Raw genomic sequence first — 24,852 nt, forward strand, 5'->3', positions numbered from 1 at the left:
GGCTGCACCGATCGGACTCCGTGACCTCGGACAAAGACCTTTTATGAGGACATGGGTTGAATCCCTGCTTGAGAGAATTCCAACCCCCTCCCCGCCATCACGGCCGTCTCTCCAACTCACAATCCCATGAGATATGCGGAGAGATATGCGGAAAGGACGACCCAAAACCAATATAAACATCATTAAACATTATTCATATATAAACATCCTTAAAAGTAAATAATGACCTCGGCCAAAGTTCAAACGACGTTTAATCTCCACATGAGAGAATTCCACATAGCTATTTGGGCGGTGAATACGCTAACAGATCGCTGTCTCCGTCGATCTTGCCAAGGCCGTAACACCTATCGGCTCAAAATCCTTTTAACTGTTGATTTGGTAGTTTTTACAATGAAGGAAACATGTATCGGGAGTACATACGACATCGGGAGGACTAACTGCACGCGTCTTCAGTATGAAGCTTATATCTGTCATGGCGGATCTGAAGAGCGGAATGCTTGGAGAAGTGGTGGGCTACTTCGGCATGAAGGAGGATCAGAAACGTGGACTCCCACACTGCCACATCCTGCTGATACTTGCTTCCGCATGACGTTATTTTCCAGGGTGCCGCACAAACGGCTGCACCAATCGAGATTTAACGGATGTTTATATAAATCGTTTAAAAGAAAAAAAGCCTTCAATTTATGATATTTAGCCTTTTCATTTGGGCCTCCCAATTGAAGCCCCGCCGGTAGGGCGGGTACCGTTGCTATTACGTTGAAATATACTTTACAACAAAAACAAAGCAGTCACAAAAAATGTAACAATGCAAACCGTAACATGTTGCGAGTAGTTCAACACTTGCATTGAGGTTGAAACAAAAACACTTCATTGGGATTCCAATGAAAACAGACTGAGTATGGGGGGAAAGGGGCCGTTGCTGCACGGTGCTCAAAGTTCATTCACGCCATTGGTGTCCACACTGCGGGTTGCAGCATTTGTAAAATGTGGTCATTGGCTCATCAGCCGAACGTGTCTGCATCTGCAAGAAGTATGCACGGGGGTGCTCGCATAGCGGGCATTTCTCTGCGTGGGGAAAACGAGATGGAAGTGAAAGGTTAAGGTAAAATGGGTGACAGATGGATGGTAAAATGGGTGACAGATGGATGGTGTCACAGATGGTGGTGACAGATTTAGAGGTGACAAGATGGAGTGAATATTTTCAAATGCTGTACCACAACCTATTCAGACATTCTATTTGGCATTTCAGATTTGTGGATCACATAAAACATCCATTTAAAACAAACATAAAACATCCATTTAAAACAAACATAAAACATCCATTTAAAAAGGGTTATCTATTTATTTTGTACGCATGGTGTTGGAGATGGTTAAATTGAGAAAATTAAAATTGAGAAAAGTGAGAAAATGAAGAATGCCAGGAGGGAGGGAAAAGAGAGTAAGTGAGTGGTGATAGAAGGGAAAGAATATTGGGAAAAGTGGGTAGTCAGGGGAAAGAAGGTCGGGGTGTATGTACAGAGCACACTTGGCAAAAGGTGAAAAAAAAAAAAAAACCACCTTTAGAGGCCATTTTTCCCCGCAAGCGGGGGTTGGCCTTTTTCGGGAACTGTGGTTGTTGTTGTTTTTCGGTCCCCTTTTTGAAGCAATGTTTTACGGCCGGATGCCCTTCCTGACGCCAACCCTTTTTGCCGCCTTTAACGACAAGCAGGGAATTACCAGTGAACTGGTACTCAAATTGCCGACCTCGGAAGGATGACAGGCTGAGTCAACCCCCCTGGCGTTAATTCAGCGATTGACCGGGATTCGAACCCAGGATCCTAGGATCCTAAGCCGGCACCCTAGCCGCTAGCCCAACACCAGGCTTTGGCAAAAGGTGAGAGAGTTCAAATTTAGCCCGACAGGTTGGCCTTGCAGGATTCAATTTTCATCAGTCAATATTGATAAACGCCGATTTCAGATCCCACTCAGACCGATGAAAATACATTTCCATGATTAATAGGTAAAATTGATAGAAAAGGGATTTAAAATGATGGAATGAAAAACTTATTGGAGTTCCATTAATGTGTGAAAATTGTGATGAGGGAAGCAGGTACACATATATCTCTGTGAAACCGCTGGCTCTTGGAGAAAGCAATCAGTGTACAGTGAGCACGTGGGGTTAAAGGTGAGAAAGACCATGTGCAGCTCGGTTTTTCATGGGTGGTTAAATCAGGAAAACTGGATTAGTCTGCAGCCGGCAGTGACGCAGGCAGGGGATTCATCAATGTGTACGCCGTCCCTCAGATGGACGTTAAACTGGGAATCCCACACGCTGGCATTAGTTGGTGCACGTTAAAGATCCCTGGGGTCTTCACGAAGAGTAGGTGAGCTATCGAGGGCACAATGAACAAATTCGTAATTTCTACCCTGTCTTCCTGTGTTGGTGTGGCAACCTGTTCAGGATTGTAACGCTAGCCAATAAACTGTTTCGACAGAACCAACGCTCTGTATGGAGGGAGCATGGTACACGAATCAGCAGTGCTGCCCGTAGCAAACAAACACCACAGAAGCTGCAAGAAAAAACCCAAGATTTATTTTTCACTTTTCCATTTTTTAAATTTCGTACTTTGTTTTATTTTTGCCAAAAACTAATCAACAGAGTGATTTAAAGCAGGTTTGTAATTTAAGGATACTTACTTTGATATTTACTCCCGCTAGGGAGTAATGCATTCGATCGTGTCCGTCCGTGTGTGTGTGTGTGTGTATGTTCGTGTGTTTGTGAACAAGATATCTGGAAAAGTTCTGAACGGATTTGGATGAAAGTTGGTGGGATGATAGCCCTTGGGATGAGGAAGAATTGATTAGTTTTTGGTGAAGCTCAGGATATTATTCCCGATCCAGGAATTTTTTGAAGGATTTTTTTTACCATTGGAAGATAGCGCTCATTTTTTTTAAACATTATCTTCTATATATTCTATATTTAACATTGTGATATGAAAATAGTTTTCATATTTGTTTGTAAATGTAGTTTAAACTCGTGGTGATGCGTTAGAGCGGTGTATTTTTTTTAGCAGCGTCGTCTTCAATGTTCATTTTTTTTTCTTTCTAATAAAGACATATTCTGTCATTTTAAAACCACCAAAGTGTGTATTAGGTTTCCCCGTTTCATAAAATGTATCGTTTGATACGAACGTATAATGCTTTAAAACTGTTTTTTTATTTTTTTAAATTTACCTCAGAAGTAACGTATCAAACGTATCATTACGTATCAAACGTAACGTATCATTTACGTTCGTATCAAACGATCGTACTATTCCAACAAGATATCAACATTTAGTTTTACCTCAGCGAATGTCAATCGCGGTGTCAGTATTTGATGAGCTTATAAAGACTTAGGTGAGTTATAAGTGTGACAAGCATGTGCACGGGATTCTTCCCAGAAGAATGAGTGGTCGCATTAGCTTGTACGACTTAAAATGAGCAAGTTTTGTTTTCACGTTTGGGCCAGTTTTACATGTTGTATCCCCAAGGAATGAAACGAACGTTTTTCCTGGCTTACAATTTTATTTGAAGTGACACATGCCTCAAAATACACTCACTTATTTGGAATTGAACGCTGAATTCGAAAATGTAAGTGAAATTGCCTTGTTTTTTTTAACATTATCTTCTATATATTCTAAATATATATCTGTGCAGTGTCTGTCTTGTGTTGTCACTGAACTACTCCCTCAAACTTTTATGAAATCGTACTATTCCAACTTGACCCACGGCGGGAGTATGCACTCTACTGAGTGGCGTTCTAGTTTGACATGTTATGTAGAATGTTTGTGTTTAAATGTTTTAAAAATCGTTAAAGATTTTGATACAATGTGTACTGTATAGTCATTAAATAAGTCTCTGTCCCTCGCAGGACCCCGCCCCATAGTTTTACGTAATCCTTAAAATTTAAATCGATAAAAATGTGAACACTCAAAAAGTAAACATCAATTTTACCTGTTAAAAAATTTTTAAAATTGAATTTTACCAAGCTTACCTGTTGGCATCTATACTATAAGAGGGCCATTTGCATGTGTTGTGTGTGTGTGTCACCTTTTTTTTTTTCCAGAGATGGCCAAACGGATCTTCGTCAAACCTTCAGAGGTTCATCAGTGAGTGTTGAGGAGTGTTTTAGGCCAAAAATATTTTTTAAAGATGGATTATCGCTCGATAATGCCTAAGCCTTTGTAGCTCTGTGAAAAGTGATATTAAATGATCCCCGACCCCATTCCTTAGTGGGTGTATGGAAGTTTTAGGCCCCAATAAAAAATAGGAAAAAAAACGAAATTGTAATTCTTCACAATGCCAACACGATTATAACATCACCAGGCAACGCCGGGTGCACCTTTAGTTTGTAAAAAAATAAGAAAATGTCCCCCAACCTTTAACTACCTGGTGTTAAAAGATATGCCACAAGTTCCTTTTCTAAATCTTGAGTGAAAGTTAACTTTCTATACGCTCAAGTGTGAAACTTAACATTACATTCCACCAATAATAATAGATTCATAATAAGCATGACACAATGAAAGTCATAATATGCTGTAAAAACAGGGGATGGGGGGGTTTGCAAAGAATGGGTGTTTAGGTGAAAAAATGAAAACCATAGCAAACAAAATCAGATAGTCCGCACTTCAGTGGGGTGAACATCCCTGGTTGATGTTCGTATTGACCAAGCCCGAACCAACCTTGCGTCGAGTCCACATTTTCCCAGGCTGCTGCACCTCCCAGCACATCGTCAACCTCCTTCAGTTTTGGATACTTCCTGAACACCAACTTGAAAATAAAGGCAAAGGTTTTTCAAGACTTGTAGCACAATCCAGAATAATTGATACAGATTATTACGACCATATCTAACCATTAGAAATGGCAACCTTATGTTTGAGTACATGAAACATAAAAAGTCCAATCTGCAAGACGCTCAAATTCCGTGTAATATAAGGAGAAGTAATACGGGACTTTCAAAATGACTTCTTAGCGCGCAATTTTAACCTGCCGTTTCCATCGTGAAATCTGTGTCAAATAGTCTTTTTAACATAATTTTCAGCATTTAAATGAAAGAGTGGCAATTCCAATGTGGTTAAGCATAATTGTTGTGTTCCTGAATGCAAAACGGACTCATGGAAACTTGGGAAATACGACAAATGAAATATCCGTGGATGTGAGGTGTCAAATTACTATCATTTCCTATTAATATCTGTGTGCCCACTGTTGAAGTGTTAGAAGGCTGTATTGCCGACGTGAAGGCGTGGATGACCCAAAACAAACTTCAGCTGAACGATGCTAAAACAGAGTCTATGATTGTAAGATCGCACAGATGTCCTCTACAATGTTCACTTCCTACCACTATTCATGTTGGTGAAACCGATGTAAACTTTGTTTCCTCGGCCAAGAACAGGTAGAACAAGTACATGGTGTTATGTGGTTTTCGACTGTAACATGACATTTTCCAAGCAAGTACTTCAAACTTGCAAATCAGCATACTTTCAGCTGCGAAAGATCGCATCCATTCGCCACTTTCTTACTCCTCAAGCTGCTCTAACTCTGGTCTGTGCCCTTGTCCTCTCAAGGCGAGACTATTGTAATTCTTTGTATGCTGGCTGCCCTCAGTTTCTCTTGGATAAGTTACAAAAGGTTCAAAACTCTGCCGCTCGTCTTGTCTGTAAGGCGAAGAAGTCTGACCATGTTACTCCGCTTCTTGAATCTTTACACTGGCTGCCTGTCTCTGCTCGTGTGCAATACAAAATTTGCACAGTATGTTATAAATCATTGTGTGGAACGGGACCTCACTATCTCTCCGATTTGCTCACTCTCTATGAACCTCGGCGACGGCTTCGTTCAAGCGACGACTCCATGACCTTAGAGCTGCCGCGCACCAGCACCAAGTCGTTTGGCGAGAAACCCTTTTCCTTTGCTGCACCTCTGCTCTGGAATGACTTGCCTTCCTCTGTTCGACATGTTGACTCTCTTCCTGCCTTTCAAATCTCCCTCAAAACCTATCTGTTTCACAAGTCTTTCAAAGTCTAAATCCTGTTTTCCCTTTGGTTTGAGGTGGGACAGAGATCGAGAGTATGTCTGTGTACATGTGCGGGGGATGGGGGGGAGGAGGAGGGGGAGTACACATCTGTGGGTTTTGAATGGGAAGGGAGAGGAATAGGGCAAGAGTGAAGGTGTGTCTGTGTGTGTGTGTGTGTGTGTGTGTGTATGTTTGTGTATGTGTGTGCGGTGTGTGTGTGTTCGCATGATAATGTAAAGCGCCACGAGGGTCGTTAACTCTGCTTGATGGGGCTATATAAGACTCCTTTATTATTATTATTATTAATACAATTAGGGAGCAGCAGCAGTGGATAACACATACACACACACACACACACACACACACACACACACACACACACACACACACACACACACACACACACACACACACACACACACACACACACACACACACACACACACACCACACACACACACACACACACACACACACACACACACACTTTTGGCAATAGATCCAAAAATGTAGTATAATTTCTCTTGAGGCCCCAGAACCAAGCAGAAAATATATATTTATAACAGCCATCACAGCTCCCTCCCAACACTGGCCCCCACACCCAACGCAACGCTCCCCAACATGATTAATGTTAAATATCATCATTTTAAACTTACCCTGGGCATTGACAAACCCAGATATTACCTTTCCATCGGTGAAAACAAGCAACCAAACCTGATAAGGTGTCTCCATCTTGGCAGTATGCCTGAATGTTCATAATAACGGCAACGTCTTTCCAATTGGAGACATCCATTAAATAAATCACCAAGCCTGCCATGTTCACACGAGGTTATCCTGCAGATTCCAAAGTCCACTCACTGGCAGTGATGGTCAAGCGTTTGGGTAGTACAAACCCATCCACAGTCCGGGTCTTGCACCGGTCCACGTCGTTGGGAATTTGCAGTACGGACTGAAGATCTCAACTTTTTGTGCGAGTTGAAAAAGTTCTCCAACTCTTTAGTTGTGCAGAGACACACCTTTCTCGCAGGTACTTTTCCAAGCCTTTTCGGTTTCGTTTAGAATATAGGTTCTCAAAGTGGTCCCTACCGCCCCCCAGTGGGCGCTGGGAACTTTCAGGGGGGCGCTCGAGAGTCCACGGGCGGTAGGGGGCGCTGGCAATGATTTGGGGGGCACTGGCGATTTAGAGGAGCAGCGGCGATTTGGAGCGCTCATTGGGCTTCCTTCAGTCTGAACAGGTTACCCGGCGCCATTCGGCAAAATGTCCATCCAATCAACGACCACATTCTTTCCCCTTCCGCATGGTTTTTATGATCACATATTTGCTGATGTCGTGCAGTTATTAGGTTTGACCCGTTTCCATGCCCTCTTCTCAACAGTGGTCGAGTTTCTGTCGGAAATTGATACGGAGCTATCGGAGAAAGTGAATGCGATTGAGCATGATGTGGCTTACCTCACGGACATATTCAGTACACTGAATGATGTCAACAAACAACTCCAGGATGACCATATGACGCTGATTAAAGCAAATAAAGTGATCGGCGCGTTCGTAACCAAGGCGACTCTGCACAGGGAAACCCTCGGCCGCAGAGATATGTACCACTTTCCCCAGTTGGCAAAGGAAACTGCTGTTTCTGATGAAGAGCTGCTCGTTTATTGCAATCACCTTGAGAAGATTCGTGGCGATATGGAGCAGCGTTTGAGAGACATGCTAGAACTGTCGGTGCCAGCATGGGTGATCAACCCATTCAAATGCGACATTCAAGATGTGAAGCGCGAATTACAGGACGAAATTATCAACCTCCACAATGATGATGAGGCGAAGGCAAGATTCTCGCAGCATGAATAGGGCAAATTCTGGATTCTGGAGCAGGGCAAATACCCCGCAATGTGGACAGAGGCAGAACTGCTGCTGATGGCGTTCCCCACATCATACCTCGTTGAAAGAGGGTTCAGCGCCGTGATGGTGCTGCTGACCAAGTATCGAAACCGCCTTGACATTACGAAGAGGGGCGATCTGCGTCTCTACCTCACTGAGATGGAGCCAGGCGTTCGTAATCTCGCAGCGAGTCACCAGGCCCACCCTTCACACTAACGGTATTTGGGCCTGTGATAACAGATTCCCAGTTTGCCTCACCTGGGCCTGTTCTGCTGAAACATTGTAGGTCGTGCAAAATAAAATAAAAAGTAAAGTAAAATAAATAAAATATTATTCAGAAAATATTTGGCTTCTGTTATTTTTGCTTCCTATCTACATAGATTCTGGGTGTCCGACCACGAACGATAGGGCAAGGGGGGCATTGGGCCGGTCCAAGAGGGCAGAGGGGGCGGTAGTCCAAAAAAAGTTTGAGAACCACTGGTTTAGAAGGTTTGTGAGCCATTCCATGAAGACTCCTCCTCTCACACACACAATTCACCTTAACATGTCCGAATAAACATTGAACCTATAGGCCTCAAGCTGACACCGTGTATCGTTCAATCCCGTTCCAAGGTCAGAGAGACTAAAAAATAAGCACTGGTAATCTGAGTACGTGCTGAGTTGTAGCACATACAAAAAGTTTAACTAACAGATCCTGCCAGTTTGAAAGTTTTCCACGCATTTATGTCGCACTACTTTGTCTTGCATCGAAGGCACTAATTTTGAATCTAGGCCTATCAGAACACTTTCTTGGGTCACATGACATACAAAATGGTGGCGCCCATGTCGCGCTGAATGTTTAGTCATGGCCTCGGGAAAATCGCGTTTAAAGTTCTTCATGCACGTTGAACACGTCGTGAATGACATAACTTCGCCGTTTACGCCTCTTAGATGGAGTAAATATCGTGAATGCCTGCAGACGTGGCTGCAATTGGACGGTGAGTGTCACAATCTTGCCAACAGTCACCAGCATCTGGTCAACGTCGAGTTCACAAACACCTCCACGAGTCTATGATACACCTCCACGAGTCTAGGATCTACCTCCACGAGTCTACGATACACCTCCATGAGTCTACGATACACCTCCACGAGTCTACGATACACCTCCACGAGTCTACGATACACCTCCACGAGTCTATGATCTACCTCCACAAGTCTAGGATCTACCTGCACGGGTCTAGGATCTACTTCCACGAGTCTGGGATCTACCTCCACGGGTCTAGGATCTACCTCCATGAGTCTAGGATACACCTCCACGAGTCTAGGATCTACCTCCATGAGTCTAGGATCTACCTCCACGAGTCTAGGATCTACCTCCATGAGTCTAGGATACACCTCCACGAGTCTAGGATCTACCTCCATGAGTCTAGGATCTACCTCCACGAGTCTAGCATCTACCTACACTGCTAATTATACCCCAAGTTATTGTGCAGGGTGGGACGAAACGAGCTCTGTTGTACAATGTCTGCATCGGTGGGTGATATTGAATATGCGTCCGCCTGCGTTCGATGTCAACCCACTGTTTACGTTTGATCTCGATTAAAGGTCACATGACAGAGGTAAAACCTCAGATGTTTCAAACTCGAGTTATGATCTGCAAAAATATTTTGGGTTAATTTCGGAGAAATTCATTGAATTTTACAGTACGACAAAAGTACATTTTTTACATTTCCGCTGTATGATGCGCGCGTAAGTAAGAGCCTTTAAAACTGACAGGGCCACAGAACCATGGGAGGGTCTATGCGTAGCATAAATTCCTAGGCTGAATTATATGTACATAATGCGTAGCATAAATTCCTAGGCTGATTTATATGTACATAATGCGTAGCATAAATTCCTAGGCTGAATTATATGTACATAATGCGTAGCATAAATTCCTAGGCTGAATTATATATACATAATGCGTAGCATAAATTCCTAGGCTGAATTATATGTACATAATGCGTAGCATAAATTCCTAGGCTGATTTATATGTACATAATGCGTAGCATAAATTCCTAGGCTGATTTATATGTACATAATGCGTAGCATAAATTCCTAGGCTGAATTATATGTACATAATGCGTAGCATAAATTCCTAGGCTGAATTATATGTACATAATGCGTAGCATAAATTCCTAGGCTGAATTATATGTACATAATGCGTAGCATAAATTCCTAGGCTGAATTATATGTACATAATGCGTAGCATAAATTCCTAGGCTGATTTATATGTACATAATGCGTAGCATAAATTCCTAGGCTGAATTATATGTACATAATGCGTAGCATAAATTCCTAGGCTGAATTATATGTACATAATGCGTAGCATAAATTCCTAGGCTGATTTATATGTACATAATGCGTAGCATAAATTCCTAGGCTGAATTATATGTACATAATGCGTAGCATAAATTCCTAGGCTGAATTAAATGTACTGACGGAGATACCACGCCGCAAAGTCGGCACCGGAGCTAAAAATCCTCCTTTTGACTCTACATGACCTAGTTTGACGTGGTCGTTCACGGAAACTGGCAGGATTTCAGAGTTAAACTTTTAACACAAGGTCAGGCATGTTGTATACAATAAAACAATGCATATAAATCGTAGTCCCACGAGTTCGGAACGAAACTCATTTTTTTGGCACTATTTCTGGCCTCCGCTTGAGGCCTACTAAGGGGTTTAGCGCATACGCGTCAAGCGTTCTGGGGTGGATTATGTCATTTCGAAAGTCCCATAAGGCCATAATGCAAGTAAAAGATGAATGTCAAGTAAAAGTGGTTGGTGAAATAATTTATCACAGATATAAACACAAAAGAGAAGCTTAAAAAAAAAATCTCTTCCTTAAAGAATCCGTGGCTCCGGTCGTAAGTTTGTTTATTTGCAATCAGGTCACTCCATCCCCGTCCTCTGGTCGGCTCAGCGCACTCTCACTCTTCGTCCCAGCGCACCTGGTCACAGCAACGCACACGATCGCACCTCCTGCCTACGAACCCTGGCTAAATCACCTGAATTCATCCCTGCTGTTCAAAACAACATCAAGCTCACCCTGTTCAACACCCGGTCCCTCAACAACAAATGCCTCATCCTGAACGAATACATCCTGGATAACAAACTGGACTTTCTCTGTCTCACCGAAACCTGGCAACAACCTCTGGACTACTACACGCTCAACCTCACCACACCCAATGGATATTCCTACGTCAATAAACCACGCTCGGAGGGCCGAGGTGGTGGAATTGCTGTTATCCACCGTCAAGACATCAAGACCAACCTCATCTCCATCTCATCTGCTCCATCATTTGAACACCTGGCTTTAAAACTCTATGGTCGCACGCAGTCAGTCATGGCTGTCGTCTACCGCCCTCCCAAACCACACCCATCATTCCTGTCTGACTTCTCCTACTTTCTGACCCAGCTATGTTCCCTCTCCCCCTCAATCCTCCTCCTTGGTGATTTCAATATCCACATGGACTCCACTGACTCCACAATAACCACTGACTTCACTGATTTACTCACCTGCTTTAACCTCACTCAACATGTCGACTTTCCTACCCATATCCGTGGTCACATTTTGGACCTTGTCTGCTCCACTGGATTAAATTTGCACCATCTCTATGGCTCCGACCTCACCCTCTCTGACCACTTAGCCATCACTCTGACCATCAACATCCCCGCCCCAACACCAAGGCATTATCGCACAATCAACTTCCGTAAGCTAAACGCTCTTTCACCTACCTCATTCTCATCCACCCTCTCTGAAAAAATGTCCACTTCTCCCTTCATTGACCTCCACACCCCTTCCGACCTCACTGACTACTACAACCACACTCTCTCCTCCTGCCTTGACCAGCTTGCGCCTGTAAAAACCAAAACAGTTTCTTTCACCCATTCTGCTCCCTGGTTTACCCCTGAACTCCACCTGATGAAAGCTCGTGCTCGCCAACTTGAAAGACTCCGCAATAAAACGGGTCTCACAGTTCACTCCCAAGCCTACAAGGACCACCTACAACACTACAAAGATGCCCTCTCCCGCGCCCGCTCTGCCTACTACTCTCAAATTATCCACTCTGGCTCCGGAAACCCAAAAGCACCCTTCTCGACAATAAACAAACTCCTCCGCCCCCTGAACCCCACCACCCAGTCATTCACAGTAGACAACTGCATCTCCTTCCTCTCTTTCTTCCAACGCAAAATTGACAACATCTACAACAGCTTGACCACCGCCGCACCCGCTCCCCCTCCAACCACCTGCCCCCCCTTGTCCTGCCATCCCCTGTCTCGGTTCTCCCCAATCTCCCCTACTGACCTCTCTGAACTCCTCATAGGAATGAAAACTGCCACCTGCACTCTTGAACCCATCCCCTCCAGCTTTGTCAAAGCCTCCCTCCCTGCTCTCTCTCCACTTATCATTGCAACAATAAACTCCTCCCTGTCTACAGGCATCGTCCCACCTTCCCTCAAAATTGCTGCTGTTACCCCCATTCTAAAAAAACCTGGTCTAAACCCTGACACCCTAAACAACTTCAGACCCATCTCCAACCTACCCTTTCTGTCAAAAGTTTTGGAACGCGCTGTAGCCACTCAACTCAAACATCATCTCTCTGCCAATAACCTGTATGAAACATTCCAATCCGGATTCCGGTCCAACCACAGTACTGAAACTGCTCTCCTCAAAATCACCAATGACCTTCTCCTCTCCTCTGACGCTGGCAACCTCAACATTCTCGTCCTCCTCGACCTCAGCGCTGCCTTTGACACCATCGATCACACTATCCTCCTCACCCGACTTGAATCCACCTTTAACGTTACCGGCACTGCCCTCTCTTGGATTAAATCATACCTCTCCGACAGATGCCAGTTCATCTCCATCAATAACTGCAAATCCCCCACTGCTCCCCTCCCCCAAGGTGTCCCCCAAGGTTCAGTTCTTGGCCCCCTCCTCTTCATCCTTTACCTGTCCCCGCTCGGTCACTTAATCCGCCGTCATGGTCTCCAATTCCACTGCTTCGCCGATGACATCCAGCTTTTCATCTCCACCAAGTCCATCTCCACCGACACCCACTCTATCCTGACAAACTGCATCACTGAAATAAAATCCTGGCTTCAAATCAACTTCCTCAAGCTTAACTGTGATAAATCTGAAATAATCATCATTGGCCCAAAAACGCTCACAAAATCCACCCATAACTTTGCCCTCAACATCGACGGTATCCCAGTATCCACCTCCCCTCACATCCGGAATCTTGGCGTCATCTTTGACCAAACCCTTTCCTTCGACAAATACACTAAACAGATCACAAAGTCAGCCTTCTTTCACCTGAAAAAGATTGCCCGTCTCCGCTCATCCCTCTCCTCCACGGCTGCAGAAACCCTCATCCACGCCTTCATCACCTCCCGTCTGGACTACTGCAATAGCCTCCTCTATGGTTCACCCTCAAAAATCACCAATAAACTCCAATACATTCAGAACTCCGCTGCCCGTCTACTCACCCATTCCCGGACCCGTGACCACATCACTCCCGTCCTTTACAAGCTTCACTGGCTCCCCATCCCCCAGAGAATCCAGTACAAAATCCTCCTCTTGACATACAAAGCCCTCCATAACCTGGCCCCATCCTACCTGGCTGACCTCCTCTCCAGACACACTCCCACCCGCAACCTCCGCTCTGCTGGTACCAACCTCCTGACCCCCTCCATCCGGACCAAATTCAGATCCTGGGGGGACAGGGCCTTCTCCATCGCTGCTCCCACCCTCTGGAACTCACTACCTCACACCATCAGAGACTCCTCCTCACTCACCACATTCAAAACATCACTAAAGACCCACCTGTTCAACACTGCATTCAACATTCAACCCACAGCATTTAACCCCTGACAACTCTTCTCCTTCTCCCTCCTTTTGCTTTAAATATTTCCCTATTGATTCTTGTCTTTTTGCAATTGTTGTTTTCATGTATTGTTATGCATTATGTTTGCATTATGCATCATGCATGCATTATGTTTTTATGTATTGTAATGCATTATGTTTGCCACTCTGTCAAAGCGCCTTTGGGCTTCTGGAAAAGCGCTATACAAAATAAATGAATTATTATTATTATTATTATTAAAGAGCCTTTTTCCCTTGCAAAGTATTACATATTGCTTTCATGCTGTCACAGGTGATCGAGGGTCTATATTTCATATTTATAGAATAGTTCTAATTTAGCCCCAAGCTTCACACTATATTTTATATGCATTCAATTCACGAGTCACGACAATTCCACTCTCATTCATTCACACAATACCCACACTGTCGTTTTTCTGCACGTCATGATGGCCATGGCGGTATAGTTAGTAGAATTTTTTTTAAATGTGAAACCCATAGATATATCATATATTACATATCTATGGTGAAACCAAGAATAAAATGCTTTTCATACTTTGTAGGCCCACAAAATATTATTGTTCATGAGTCGTGTCGGCTCCGGACAAACAACAAGATCATATTTGATCCCAGTGCGAGAAATCTTGGGACAAGAAATAGCTTTGTCATTTTAATTTTTTTTAGCCAGGTTAATGTGATTGTGAGCTGTTGTCAAGTCCAATAAAGGCCCAAACAGCTATTTCCGAGCTTCCGGCGACTTGACCAAGCGTTCTGGAATCTGGACTCACCTTTCGCGTGATGTTGTGCACGTAAGGGCACGAACTGCACGTGAAGCGGTAGCAGCGATTCCCTTCCTCCACCGTCAGCACGTTACTACACGTCGGACAGAAGAGCAACATTTAGGTAGGTTTTGGGGTCAAGAGGAAAGGTAGAAAGCGTGAGGCTAAGTGGGAAGCGGTAGGCCTATGGGTCTTGTCAGTGAGAGAGTTTGCGTTGTGCCTCGCGTTATCCGGCACAGGCAGCTAATGTTAAAAACAACAACAACAACAACAATCACGATGAAAAATAAACGTGCGATTGCACTTCCGGGTTAATATACGAGGTACATGTACATTACGAGTGTCTTCCTTTCGATATCGCAACCCTGATTAGGTTTCCAGTACCGGTACTTTCAATATAATTTGCCATTCCCTGAGTTAAGGTGTGTGTGTGTGTGTGTGTGTGTGTGTGTGTGTGTGTGTGTGTGTGTGTGTGTGTGTGTGTGTGTGTGTGTGTGTGTGTGTGTGTGTGTGTGTGTGTGTGTACGTGTGTACGTACGTGTGTGTGTGTACGTGTGTGTGTGTGTGTGTACGTGTACGTGTGTGTGTGTTTATGTTTATGGATATGTATATTGTATATGAACTAGAAGAGTGCATACCTCCGCTAGGCACAAGAGTTTACGTTTTGTATTCCACTGATAGGCCAGATCTGGATATGGACATGAACCAAAATCTGATCGGCTTGTTCTTGTTGCTTAACCAACTCCTCCACCAAGTTTTGTCGAAAGTCGTCCACAACTTTTTGAAATATCATGCTATATATCATTTTTGGTGCTATCACTCAATGGAGAACACTCACTTAACTTAAAAATTCTCGTATCCGGATCTATATTCGGATTTTCACCAACATGTAATCAATTATTCCTTATCACACCCAACCTGTCCACCAGGTTTTGTCCGAATCTGTCCAGAACTTTTTGAGATAACATACTATATTTGGGTTTTAGCCCTGTCACTCAATGTTGAAGAATAAAAACATTGCCTCAAACAGGGAACCATGATTGTCATGGGACCCGCAAGGCCAACCCCCGCTTTAGCGGGGAAAATGGCCTCAAAACGATCATTCATTCATTCATTCATTCACTCAATGGTGAAGAAACACTTAAAATTGTCTGATCCAGATTCAAATCTTCACTAAAATGAAGTCAATTCTTCCTTGTCACAAACCCAACCTGTCCAAATTTCATCCAAATCCGTCCCCAACTTTTTGAGATATCTTGTTCACAAACAGACAGACAGCCAAACCGACAGAGGTAAAACCATGTACAGTCTCTGTCTGTCTCTTTCCATATCTGTCTCTTTCTCTGTCTGTCTCTTTCCATATCTGTCTCTTTCCATATCTGTCTCTTTCCATATCTGTCTCTTTCCATGTCTGTCTCTTTCCATGTCTGTCTCTTTCCATGTCTGTCTCTTTCCATGTCTGTCTCTTTCCATGTCTGTCTCTTTCCATGTCTGTCTCTTTCCATGTCTGTCTCTTTCCATGTCTGTCTCTTTCCATGTCTGTCTCTTTCCATGTCTGTCTCTTTCCATATCTGTCTCTTTCCATATCTGTCTCTTTCCATGTCTGTCTCTTTCCATGTCTGTCTCTTTCCATGTCTGTCTCTTTCCATGTCTGTCTCTTTCCATGTCTGTCTCTTTCCATGTCTGTCTCTTTCCATGTCTGTCTCTTTCCATGTCTGTCTCTTTCCATGTCTGTCTCTTTCCATGTCTGTCTCTTTCCATGTCTGTCTCTTTCCATGTCTGTCTCTTTCCATGTCTGTCTCTTTCCATGTCTGTCTCTTTCCATGTCTGTCTCTTTCCATGTCTGTCTCTTTCCATGTCTGTCTCTTTCCATGTCTGTCTCTTTCCATGTCTGTCTCTTTCCATGTCTGTCTCTTTCCATGTCTGTCTCTTTCCATGTCTGTCTCTTTCCATGTCTGTCTCTTTCCATGTCTGTCTCTTTCCATGTCTGTCTCTTTCCATGTCTGTCTCTTTCCATGTCTGTCTCTTTCCATGTCTGTCTCTTTCCATGTCTGTCTCTTTCCATGTCTGTCTCTTTCCATGTCTGTCTCTTTCCATGTCTGTCTCTTTCCATGTCTGTCTCTTTCCATGTCTGTCTCTTTCCATGTCTGTCTCTTTCCATATCTGTCTCTTTCCATATCTGTCTCTTTCCATGTCTGTCTCTTTCCATGTCTGTCTCTTTCCATGTCGGTCTCTTTCCATGTCCGTCTCTTTCCATGTCTGTCTCTTTCCATGTCGGTCTCTTTCCATGTCCGTCTCTTTCCATGTCCGTCTCTTTCCATGTCCGTCTCTTTCCATGTCCGTCTCTTTCCATGTCCGTCTCTTTCCATGTCCGTCTCTTTCCATGTCCGTCTCTTTCCATGTCCGTCTCTTTCCATGTCCGTCTCTTTCCATGTCCGTCTCTTTCCATGTCCGTCTCTTTCCATGTCCGTCTCTTTCCATGTCCGTCTCTTTCCATGTCCGTCTCTTTCCATGTCCGTCTCTTTCCATGTCCGTCTCTTTCCATGTCCGTCTCTTTCCATGTCCGTCTCTTTCCATGTCCGTCTCTTTCCATGTCCGTCTCTTTCCATGTCCGTCTCTTTCCATGTCCGTCTCTTTCCATGTCCGTCTCTTTCCATGTCCGTCTCTTTCCATGTCCGTCTCTTTCCATGTCCGTCTCTTTCCATGTCCGTCTCTTTCCATGTCCGTCTCTTTCCATGTCCGTCTCTTTCCATGTCCGTCTCTTTCCATGTCCGTCTCTTTCCATGTCCGTCTCTTTCCATGTCCGTCTCTTTCCATGTCCGTCTCTTTCCATGTCCGTCTCTTTCCATGTCCGTCTCTTTCCATGTCCGTCTCTTTCCATGTCCGTCTCTTTCCATGTCCGTCTCTTTCCATGTCCGTCTCTTTCCATGTCCGTCTCTTTCCATGTCCGTCTCTTTCCATGTCCGTCTCTTTCCATGTCCGTCTCTTTCCATGTCCGTCTCTTTCCATGTCCGTCTCTTTCCATGTCCGTCTCTTTCCATGTCCGTCTCTTTCCATGTCCGTCTCTTTCCATGTCCGTCTCTTTCCATGTCCGTCTCTTTCCATGTCCGTCTCTTTCCATGTCCGTCTCTTTCCATGTCCGTCTCTTTCCATGTCCGTCTCTTTCCATGTCCGTCTCTTTCCATGTCCGTCTCTTTCCATGTCCGTCTCTTTCCATGTCCGTCTCTTTCCATGTCCGTCTCTTTCCATGTCCGTCTCTTTCCATGTCCGTCTCTTTCCATGTCCGTCTCTTTCCATGTCCGTCTCTTTCCATGTCCGTCTCTTTCCATGTCCGTCTCTTTCCATGTCCGTCTCTTTCCATGTCCGTCTCTTTCCATGTCCGTCTCTTTCCATGTCCGTCCCTTTCCATGTCCGTCCCTTTCCATGTCCGTCCCTTTCCATGTCCGTCCCTTTCCATGTCCGTCCCTTTCCATGTCCGTCCCTTTCCATGTCCGTCCCTTTCCATGTCCGTCCCTTTCCATGTCCGTCCCTTTCCATGCCCGTCCCTTTCCCTGCCCGTCCCTTTCCATGTCCGTCCCTTTCCATGTCCGTCCCTTTCCATGTCCGTCCCTTTCCATGCCCGTCCCTTTCCCTGCCCGTCCCTTTCCCTGCCCGTCTCTTTCCCTGCCCGTCCCTTTCCCTGCCCGTCTCTTTCCCTGTCCGTCTCTTTCCCTGTCCCCGGAAGCCAAACAGTTCAATCTTGGTTTCATCAGACCACAGAATCTTGTTTCTCACAGTCTGAGAGTCCTTTAGTGTGTTTATTTGCAAACTCCAAGCGGGCTTACCTGTGTCTTTCACTGAGGAGAGGCTTCCGTCTGGCCACTCTGCCATAAAGCCCAGATCGGTGGAGTGTTGCAGTGATGGTTGTCCTTCTGGAAGTTTCTCCCATCTCCACACAGGATCTCTGGAGCTCAGCCAGAGTGACCATCGGGTTCTTGGTCACCTCTCTTACCAAGGCCCTTCTGCCGCGATTGCTCAGTTTGGCCGGTCGGCCAGCTCTAGGAAGAGTCCTGGTTGTTCCAAACTTCTTCCATTTAAGAATTATGGAGGCCATTGTGCTCTTGTGAACCTTCAATGCAGCAGAATTTTTTTTGTAGGCTTCCCCAGATCTGTGCCTCGACACAATCCTGTCTCTGAGCTCTGCAGGCAGTTCCTTCGACCTCATGGCTTGGTTTTTGCTCTGATATGCATCGTCAGCTGTGAGACCTTATATAGACAGGTGTGTGCCTTTCCAAATCATGTCCAATCAATTGAATTTACCACAGGTGGACTCCAATCAAGGTGTAGAAACATCTCAAAGATGATCAAGATAAATGGGAGGTACCTCAGCTAAATTTCAATTGTCATCGCAAAGGGTATGAATACTTATGTAAATGTGATATTTCAGTTTTTTATTTTTAATAAATTTGCCAAACTTTCTAAAATCCTGTTTTCTCTTTATCATTATGGGGTATTGAGTGTGGATTGATGAGGGAAAAAATGAATTTAAACGATTTCAGCATAAGGCTGCAACATAACAAAATGTGAAAAAGTGAAGGGGTCTCAATACTTTCTGAATGCACTGTATGTAGAGAATGTTTTCGCTTGTTCTTCAAAATGCTGTAGAAAGGCACTTTGTTTGACTCCACCCAATCTGCCAGAAACCTCTTCAGAAGCATGCTTTATAACTGCGAGCAGTTATGCCGGGTACCAACCCGCCTCGCTTTGATACACCCTCACTTTGATTGGACACCTAACTCATGACGTCATCTTTATTCAATTTAATTCAGATTAGGTAGCCAATCACATCTTTAAAGTTTTGCATTGATCAGATAAGGTATTTATTTTTTATCCAATGTGGCTGCGAATCCATGTGACTGATGATATTGAAATTTCAACCAATATTCCCCATGCCTAATCAATCATATTCATAACAATTTTCTCTGGAACTGCTTAACCTATCAAAGCAATACTTTACAAATAGGATCAACTGCCCTTGCTGCATATATTTTGATAATGACATCATCAGTCACATGTTGTGGCCGGCACATTGGTTTCAAAGAAGATATAAAAAAATTATATCTCAGAAACTGTTAAAGCTATTGATGTGAAACTTTGCAGTTATGATCCAATACCTTTGCTGCATATACCGTGAATACGTTTCACATCGATCAGTTAAGCAGTTTCAGAGAAGGTTTTTAAAATATCGATTTTCAAACTAATATCGCTGCTAAACTATGTGACCTTTGACGTCATAAATTTACACTTCACCTCTTATTGGGTAGGGGATCACGTTTGTGAAGTTTTGTGTTAATCGGATAAGGTTCGTTTTTCTATCCAATATGGCTGCCAAGCCACTCGACCTATGATGTCATCATTTTTACAATGGTTTATTTACCAGCTGAACTTTTTCCTTATTTCTGATAAGTAAAATAAACAATGCAAATTATATAAGCTACTAAAATCAAAACGTAGCAGCTTAATTGCTGAGGAAGAACGGGTTCTGAAAATTACATGATCTGGTTTGTAAATTATTAATTTTCTAGGGTGTACAACATTTTCTAGGCTACCAGCTACCTAAATTACATAGTCAACATAGTTAGAATTTGCCCCCTCGACATGCATAGTTGAGTGCAAGGAGCCTCCCTGACTATTATGATTGACTAGTAAATGAGTTGGAATAACTGTGGACCTTGTTGAGATTATAAGTGGTAATTCTGCTTCCTTGTTTCCAGATAAGAAAAGGGATCTATTCGTTTTGATCTCCAGCAAAATGATGGCTCCATCAGCAGGTGATCAAGAACTGATTGATGATTTGAAATCTGAACCGGTGAGTGACAGAGATGCAGAGCAGAAGAAAACAGAGAGAAGCTTTGGTGATGATGACCAGGAGGGCGATCAGGAGGAGGAGGAGGAGGAGGAGGATGATGATGATGATGATGATGAAAAATCAGAAGTTGAAGGTTATGAAAGTGAAGAAAAAGTTGAAGTTGAAGATCTTTCTCATGCAGAATTCATGGATATTTTTCGAGAGGGAGTTGCCAGACTGGTGCAGCATCCACTACTCTGTGATTTACCTGTAGAGGTATAACGCAACATCACTGTGGTTTAGAAATGCATATTTCGTGATTTTATTCTAATCCTTTCAATATTGTATACCACTCCTTTCTGGGCATCGAAGGGGGCCCGGCGATGACGAGCGCTGAAAGGGAGTACTCAGTTTTCACTCCGGTTGTTGTACACCGCTCCATTCCTATGCCATCTCCAGGCGCTGCATAACGTCATTGCTGGGCACCGAAGGGGGCCCGGCAATGACGCACGCTGAAAGGGAGTACTCAGTTTTCACTCCGGTTGTTGTACACCGCTCCATTCCTATGCCATCTCCAGGCGCTGCATAACGTCATTGCTGGGCACCGAAGGGGGCCCGGCAATGACGCACGCTGAAAGGGAGTACTCGGTTTTCACTCCGGTTGTTTGTTTGTTTTCTTGTTTGTCACTTGCAAAATCGAAGATTTTTGAAGTATATTGGTCAGAAGTATTTGTTATTCTGTCTGTCTGTCTGTCTGTCTGTTTGTCACTCGCCTACAGCTCACAATTCTAAAACGATCGTCATGAAACTTCACCAAGTTGCAGAGTTCATCACAATTGAGAAGCCTATTGATTTTGAGGTCAAAGGCCAAAGGTTATCTGGAGGTCAAATTTCTAAAATCACAATTTTTCATCCGATTGACTTGAAAATTGCAGAGCATTTGTACATTGAGTCACTAAATAGGGAAACCAACTATTTTTGAAGTCAAAAGGTCAAAGGTCAACTCTAGGTCAAACTTCCTAAATCAATTTTCATCTGAAAAATCATCAATGTTCATCAGATTGACTTGAAAATTTAACAGCATTTGCAAAGTGCCTCACTGAATTGGGAAACAAACTATTTTTGAGGTCAAAAGGTCAAAGGTCAACTCAAGGTGAAACTTGAAAATCATCAATTTTCATCTGAAAGATCATTTCATCACAACCTTTTTGGGTGGGGAAGTGGGGGTGGATTTTGCAAGTATCGTGCTCTGCATGACGTCTTCTTGTTACTTGCCGGAATAGATTCCGGCAAGTATGTTGGTTGATCTGTCTGTCTGTCTGTTTATCTGTCTGTCTTGTTTGTGTGCAGTACTACGTCTACATCGTTGCACATCGCATCACCATATTTTACACACATATTTGCTTTGCCCTGGAATGGACTGTGCCCAATTTTTAACTCTCTAGGCCCAAGGTCAAGCTCAAGGTCACCCAAAACGTGAAAATCATTGGATTTTAATCTTACAGCCGCCATGTTGGTGCTCGCCGTCACTGCGATGTGAAGCAAAACACGCCCCAGAGCGTTGCATTCACAATCGCTATGTCGTATGTACTCCCGATACGTGTTTCCTTCATTGTAAAAACGACCAAGTCAACAGTTAAAAGGATTTTGAGCCGATAGGTATGACGGCCTTGGCAAGATCGATGGAGACAGCGATCTGTTAGCTTGTACACCGCCCAAATAGCTATGTGGAATTCTCTCATGTAGAGATTAAACCCACGTCGTTTGAACTTTGGCAGAGGTCATTATTTACTTTTAATGATGTTTATATACGAATCAAAAAGACGATAATTGGTTTTGGGTCGTCCTTTCCGCATATCTCGTGGGATTGTGCGTTGGAGAGACGACCGTGATGGCGGGGAGTCGTTGTCAAATAATAATTTTGAAAAGTCCATTCCGGCAAGTCCTCGGTCTCTGACCGATTTTTCATTTGATTGTTTGTTTGTCTGGGCGACATCTCGGCCATCCTTTGGGCTGAGATGCTGAAATTTGTGCACAATAGTGTGTGAGCATGTGCTTTGGCAAAAAACGATATATATTTTTTAATCTTTGATTAATCGATTAATTGATTGATTAATGAATTGATTAATTACTTAATTATTATCGATTTATTAAGTACTTATTTTTATTTATTTTTAATCTGGGCAATATCTCTGGCACCTTTTGAGCTAGGAAGCTGATATTTGGACATGACAGTGACCAAGGGATTTGGCTGCAAAGGGTATTTTTGATTTATTGATAAATCGATTAATCTACTAGTTATTTAATTATTCAATTGACTGCCTAATTAATTAAGTTTCAAAACATTACAGATTTGGATGACATGGTGGTGGTTTATATATGTTATTAGCCAATTGATTAATAAATGAATTATTTTATGATTACTATTTATTTATTTTAATTATTAATCACTTATTTATTTTCTTTCTCATCTGGGCAATATCGCGGGCACCATTTGAGCTCGGAAGCTAATATTTGGACACGACAGTGACCAAGTGATTTGGCTATTAAGGATATTTTTGTTGTTTACTGATTAATCAATTTATTGATTAATTAATCACCATCCCCATCCAAAACCTTGATCTTTTCTACCCCCGTTTAAACACCCCAAATCCACCTCTTTAAATCCTCAACTTCTTTCCTGAAATTCCTAGAAGTGTTCATTTGCTTTATGCCATGTACTCCTCCCTCCTCCCCCAGCCCTCCCCCTTCCACAGATCTACCGACGTCCCTGTTCTCTTCTGTTGTTGTGCTTGTGTGCTTCCCTCTCTCCCCCTCTTGTCTCCTGCTACCTTCATTGCATGTTTTATGTGTCTGTGCATGTTTTCATGTTCAATGTGTTCGCTCTTACACGAGCCTCGATTCTGTATTCAAAAAAAAAAAAAAAAACTTTGATTTTGTTATTTCCCTTTTTCAATTAATTATATAATTAATTTTCAAAAAGTTACAGCTTCAAATGAAACACTGGTGGTTTAGGAATGCTATTAGCCTATTGATTAAGAAACTAATTATTTTCTGATTATTTAATTTATTTTAATTACCGGTTTGCAATTAATCAATCAATTATTGTACACCTCTCCCTCCCAATACCATGTTTACGTGCTGCACGGCGGCATCGCCAGGCTCTGAAGGTGCCCCAGCAATGCCGCGCGCTGGGGGATATGTTATCGATTTATTTGGCATGGGGGCGGTGTACTTTGAATGTGTCTCTGCTTGTTGCGGTTTGTTTTACCCAATCCATTCATCTCGAATTTTTATTTTTCACCTCTCACTTGATCGTTCAAGAAAAAAATGGCAAGAAATGTTTTTCCTTTTTCTGTTTATATTTTCCTTCTACAAGTTAAATTTTTCATTAAGTCTCCGTTATAATCATTTAAACTTAACCGATTATTATTCATCTTTGTTTAATGCCCCAATACTGATTGGTCATTAACTTAGTGATCAATCTCTGCAAATCCTCAATCTCACGAGCAATATTTTTTTCTTTATTTCACTTTCTTTTCATCATTTATAGTTGTGAAACTGCTTTTGATATGAATATTTATGTGGGTGAAGATTATGCTGGAAGTTTGTATGAGCTACTCTGAGTCAGATTTCATGGCAAGCCAGACTCGGTAATAGTTAGATGTCTGCTCTGAGTGTGAGGTTGTTGGTCTGAACCCCAGCTGAGTCATACCAAAGACTTTAAAAATGGTGCTTCCTTGCTTGATGCTCAGTATTTAAAAAGGATAGAGCATGGACAAACAACCATAGGTTGTCAAACGATCATAGCGCAGGCTTTGATGCACCTAATGGCCTGCTTCGGTGTTGAAGTTCCTTGCAAGAGAACTTGTATTATTATTGTTTTGATTATTTATTGTTGTTGTTGTAAGATAGTTCATGAGATTCCACTTTGAATTTTCTGAAAGCACAGAACCTGTACTTCATGGAAATGTCTGGATTTGTCAAAGAAGTGGCTTATTTCAGTTTAAACCTTTTCAGTTTCTGCTGCCATTGCATTCCCAGGGAGACTATTCCATTCGTTAACTATATGAGTGAAAGGCCTTGCTTATTACTATCCCAACCCACCTCTTCTTTACTCTGAGGCTATGTCCAATAGTTCTGTCACTTTCCATTCTGCTGAAAAACTCTTCTGCATTTATTTTGTCAATACGCCTAATTATTTTAAACATCTCTCTGAGATCCTCTAAAAATCGCCTCCTTTCTAATGTAAAGTCCCGTCTTGCGTTCCTCAATGCCGAGTCCACCTAGGCCCGGAATCAATCTATTAGCCCTACACTGTTCCGTCTCTATGGCTGCTATGTCCTTCCTCAGATGTGGTGACCAAAACTATACACTATTCCTTGTTTGAGCCTCAGAAAATGGCTGTAAAGTGTTGACACCACCACTTTTAATTATTAATGCATCCCGCTACAAAAC

At 43.1% G+C, this 24,852-nt stretch overlaps 2 protein-coding genes across 2 annotated transcripts in view; one reads left to right on the forward strand and one right to left on the reverse strand.

Annotated features, from left to right (window-relative positions):
- Positions 1-233: 233 nt before the first annotated feature.
- On the reverse strand, positions 234-14,833 carry POLR3K (RNA polymerase III subunit K). The gene is made up of 3 exons (XM_068110448.2): positions 14,577-14,833; positions 4,701-4,788; positions 234-1,065 (listed from the first exon to the last, which is right to left on the reverse strand). Exons 1-3 carry the CDS (start codon positions 14,685-14,687, stop codon positions 938-940), a joined length of 327 nt encoding a protein of 108 aa, XP_067966549.1. The 5' UTR covers positions 14,688-14,833; the 3' UTR covers positions 234-937.
- A 40-nt stretch (positions 14,834-14,873) lies between these two features.
- SNRNP25 (small nuclear ribonucleoprotein U11/U12 subunit 25) overlaps positions 14,874-24,852 on the forward strand; it is a 38,352-nt gene continuing 28,373 nt past the window's right edge. Inside the window, exons 1-2 of the mRNA XM_068110447.2 lie at positions 14,874-14,890; positions 20,321-20,670. Coding sequence (XP_067966548.1) covers positions 20,359-20,670 — 312 coding nt within the window. The 5' untranslated portion in view covers positions 14,874-14,890; positions 20,321-20,358. The remainder of the gene's footprint in view (positions 14,891-20,320; positions 20,671-24,852) is intronic.

Source organism: Myxine glutinosa, chromosome 3 (genome assembly GCF_964187855.1).
Source record: "Myxine glutinosa chromosome 3, kmMyxGlut1.1, whole genome shotgun sequence".
NCBI lineage: Eukaryota > Metazoa > Chordata > Myxini > Myxiniformes > Myxinidae > Myxine > Myxine glutinosa.

Bases quoted from the DNA above. Each gene is read 5' to 3' on its own strand.
- POLR3K (XM_068110448.2), bottom strand. From the start codon at position 14,687: ATGTTGCTCTTCTGTCCGACGTGTAGTAACGTGCTGACGGTGGAGGAA. The intron at 4,789-14,576 runs GTGAGTCCAGAT...TTTATTTTCAAG, and splicing joins TGCACAACATCACGCGAAAG to TTGGTGTTCAGGAAGTATCC. The intron at 1,066-4,700 runs GTTGGTTCGGGC...TTCCCCACGCAG, and splicing joins AAATGTGGACTCGACGCAAG to AGAAATGCCCGCTATGCGAG.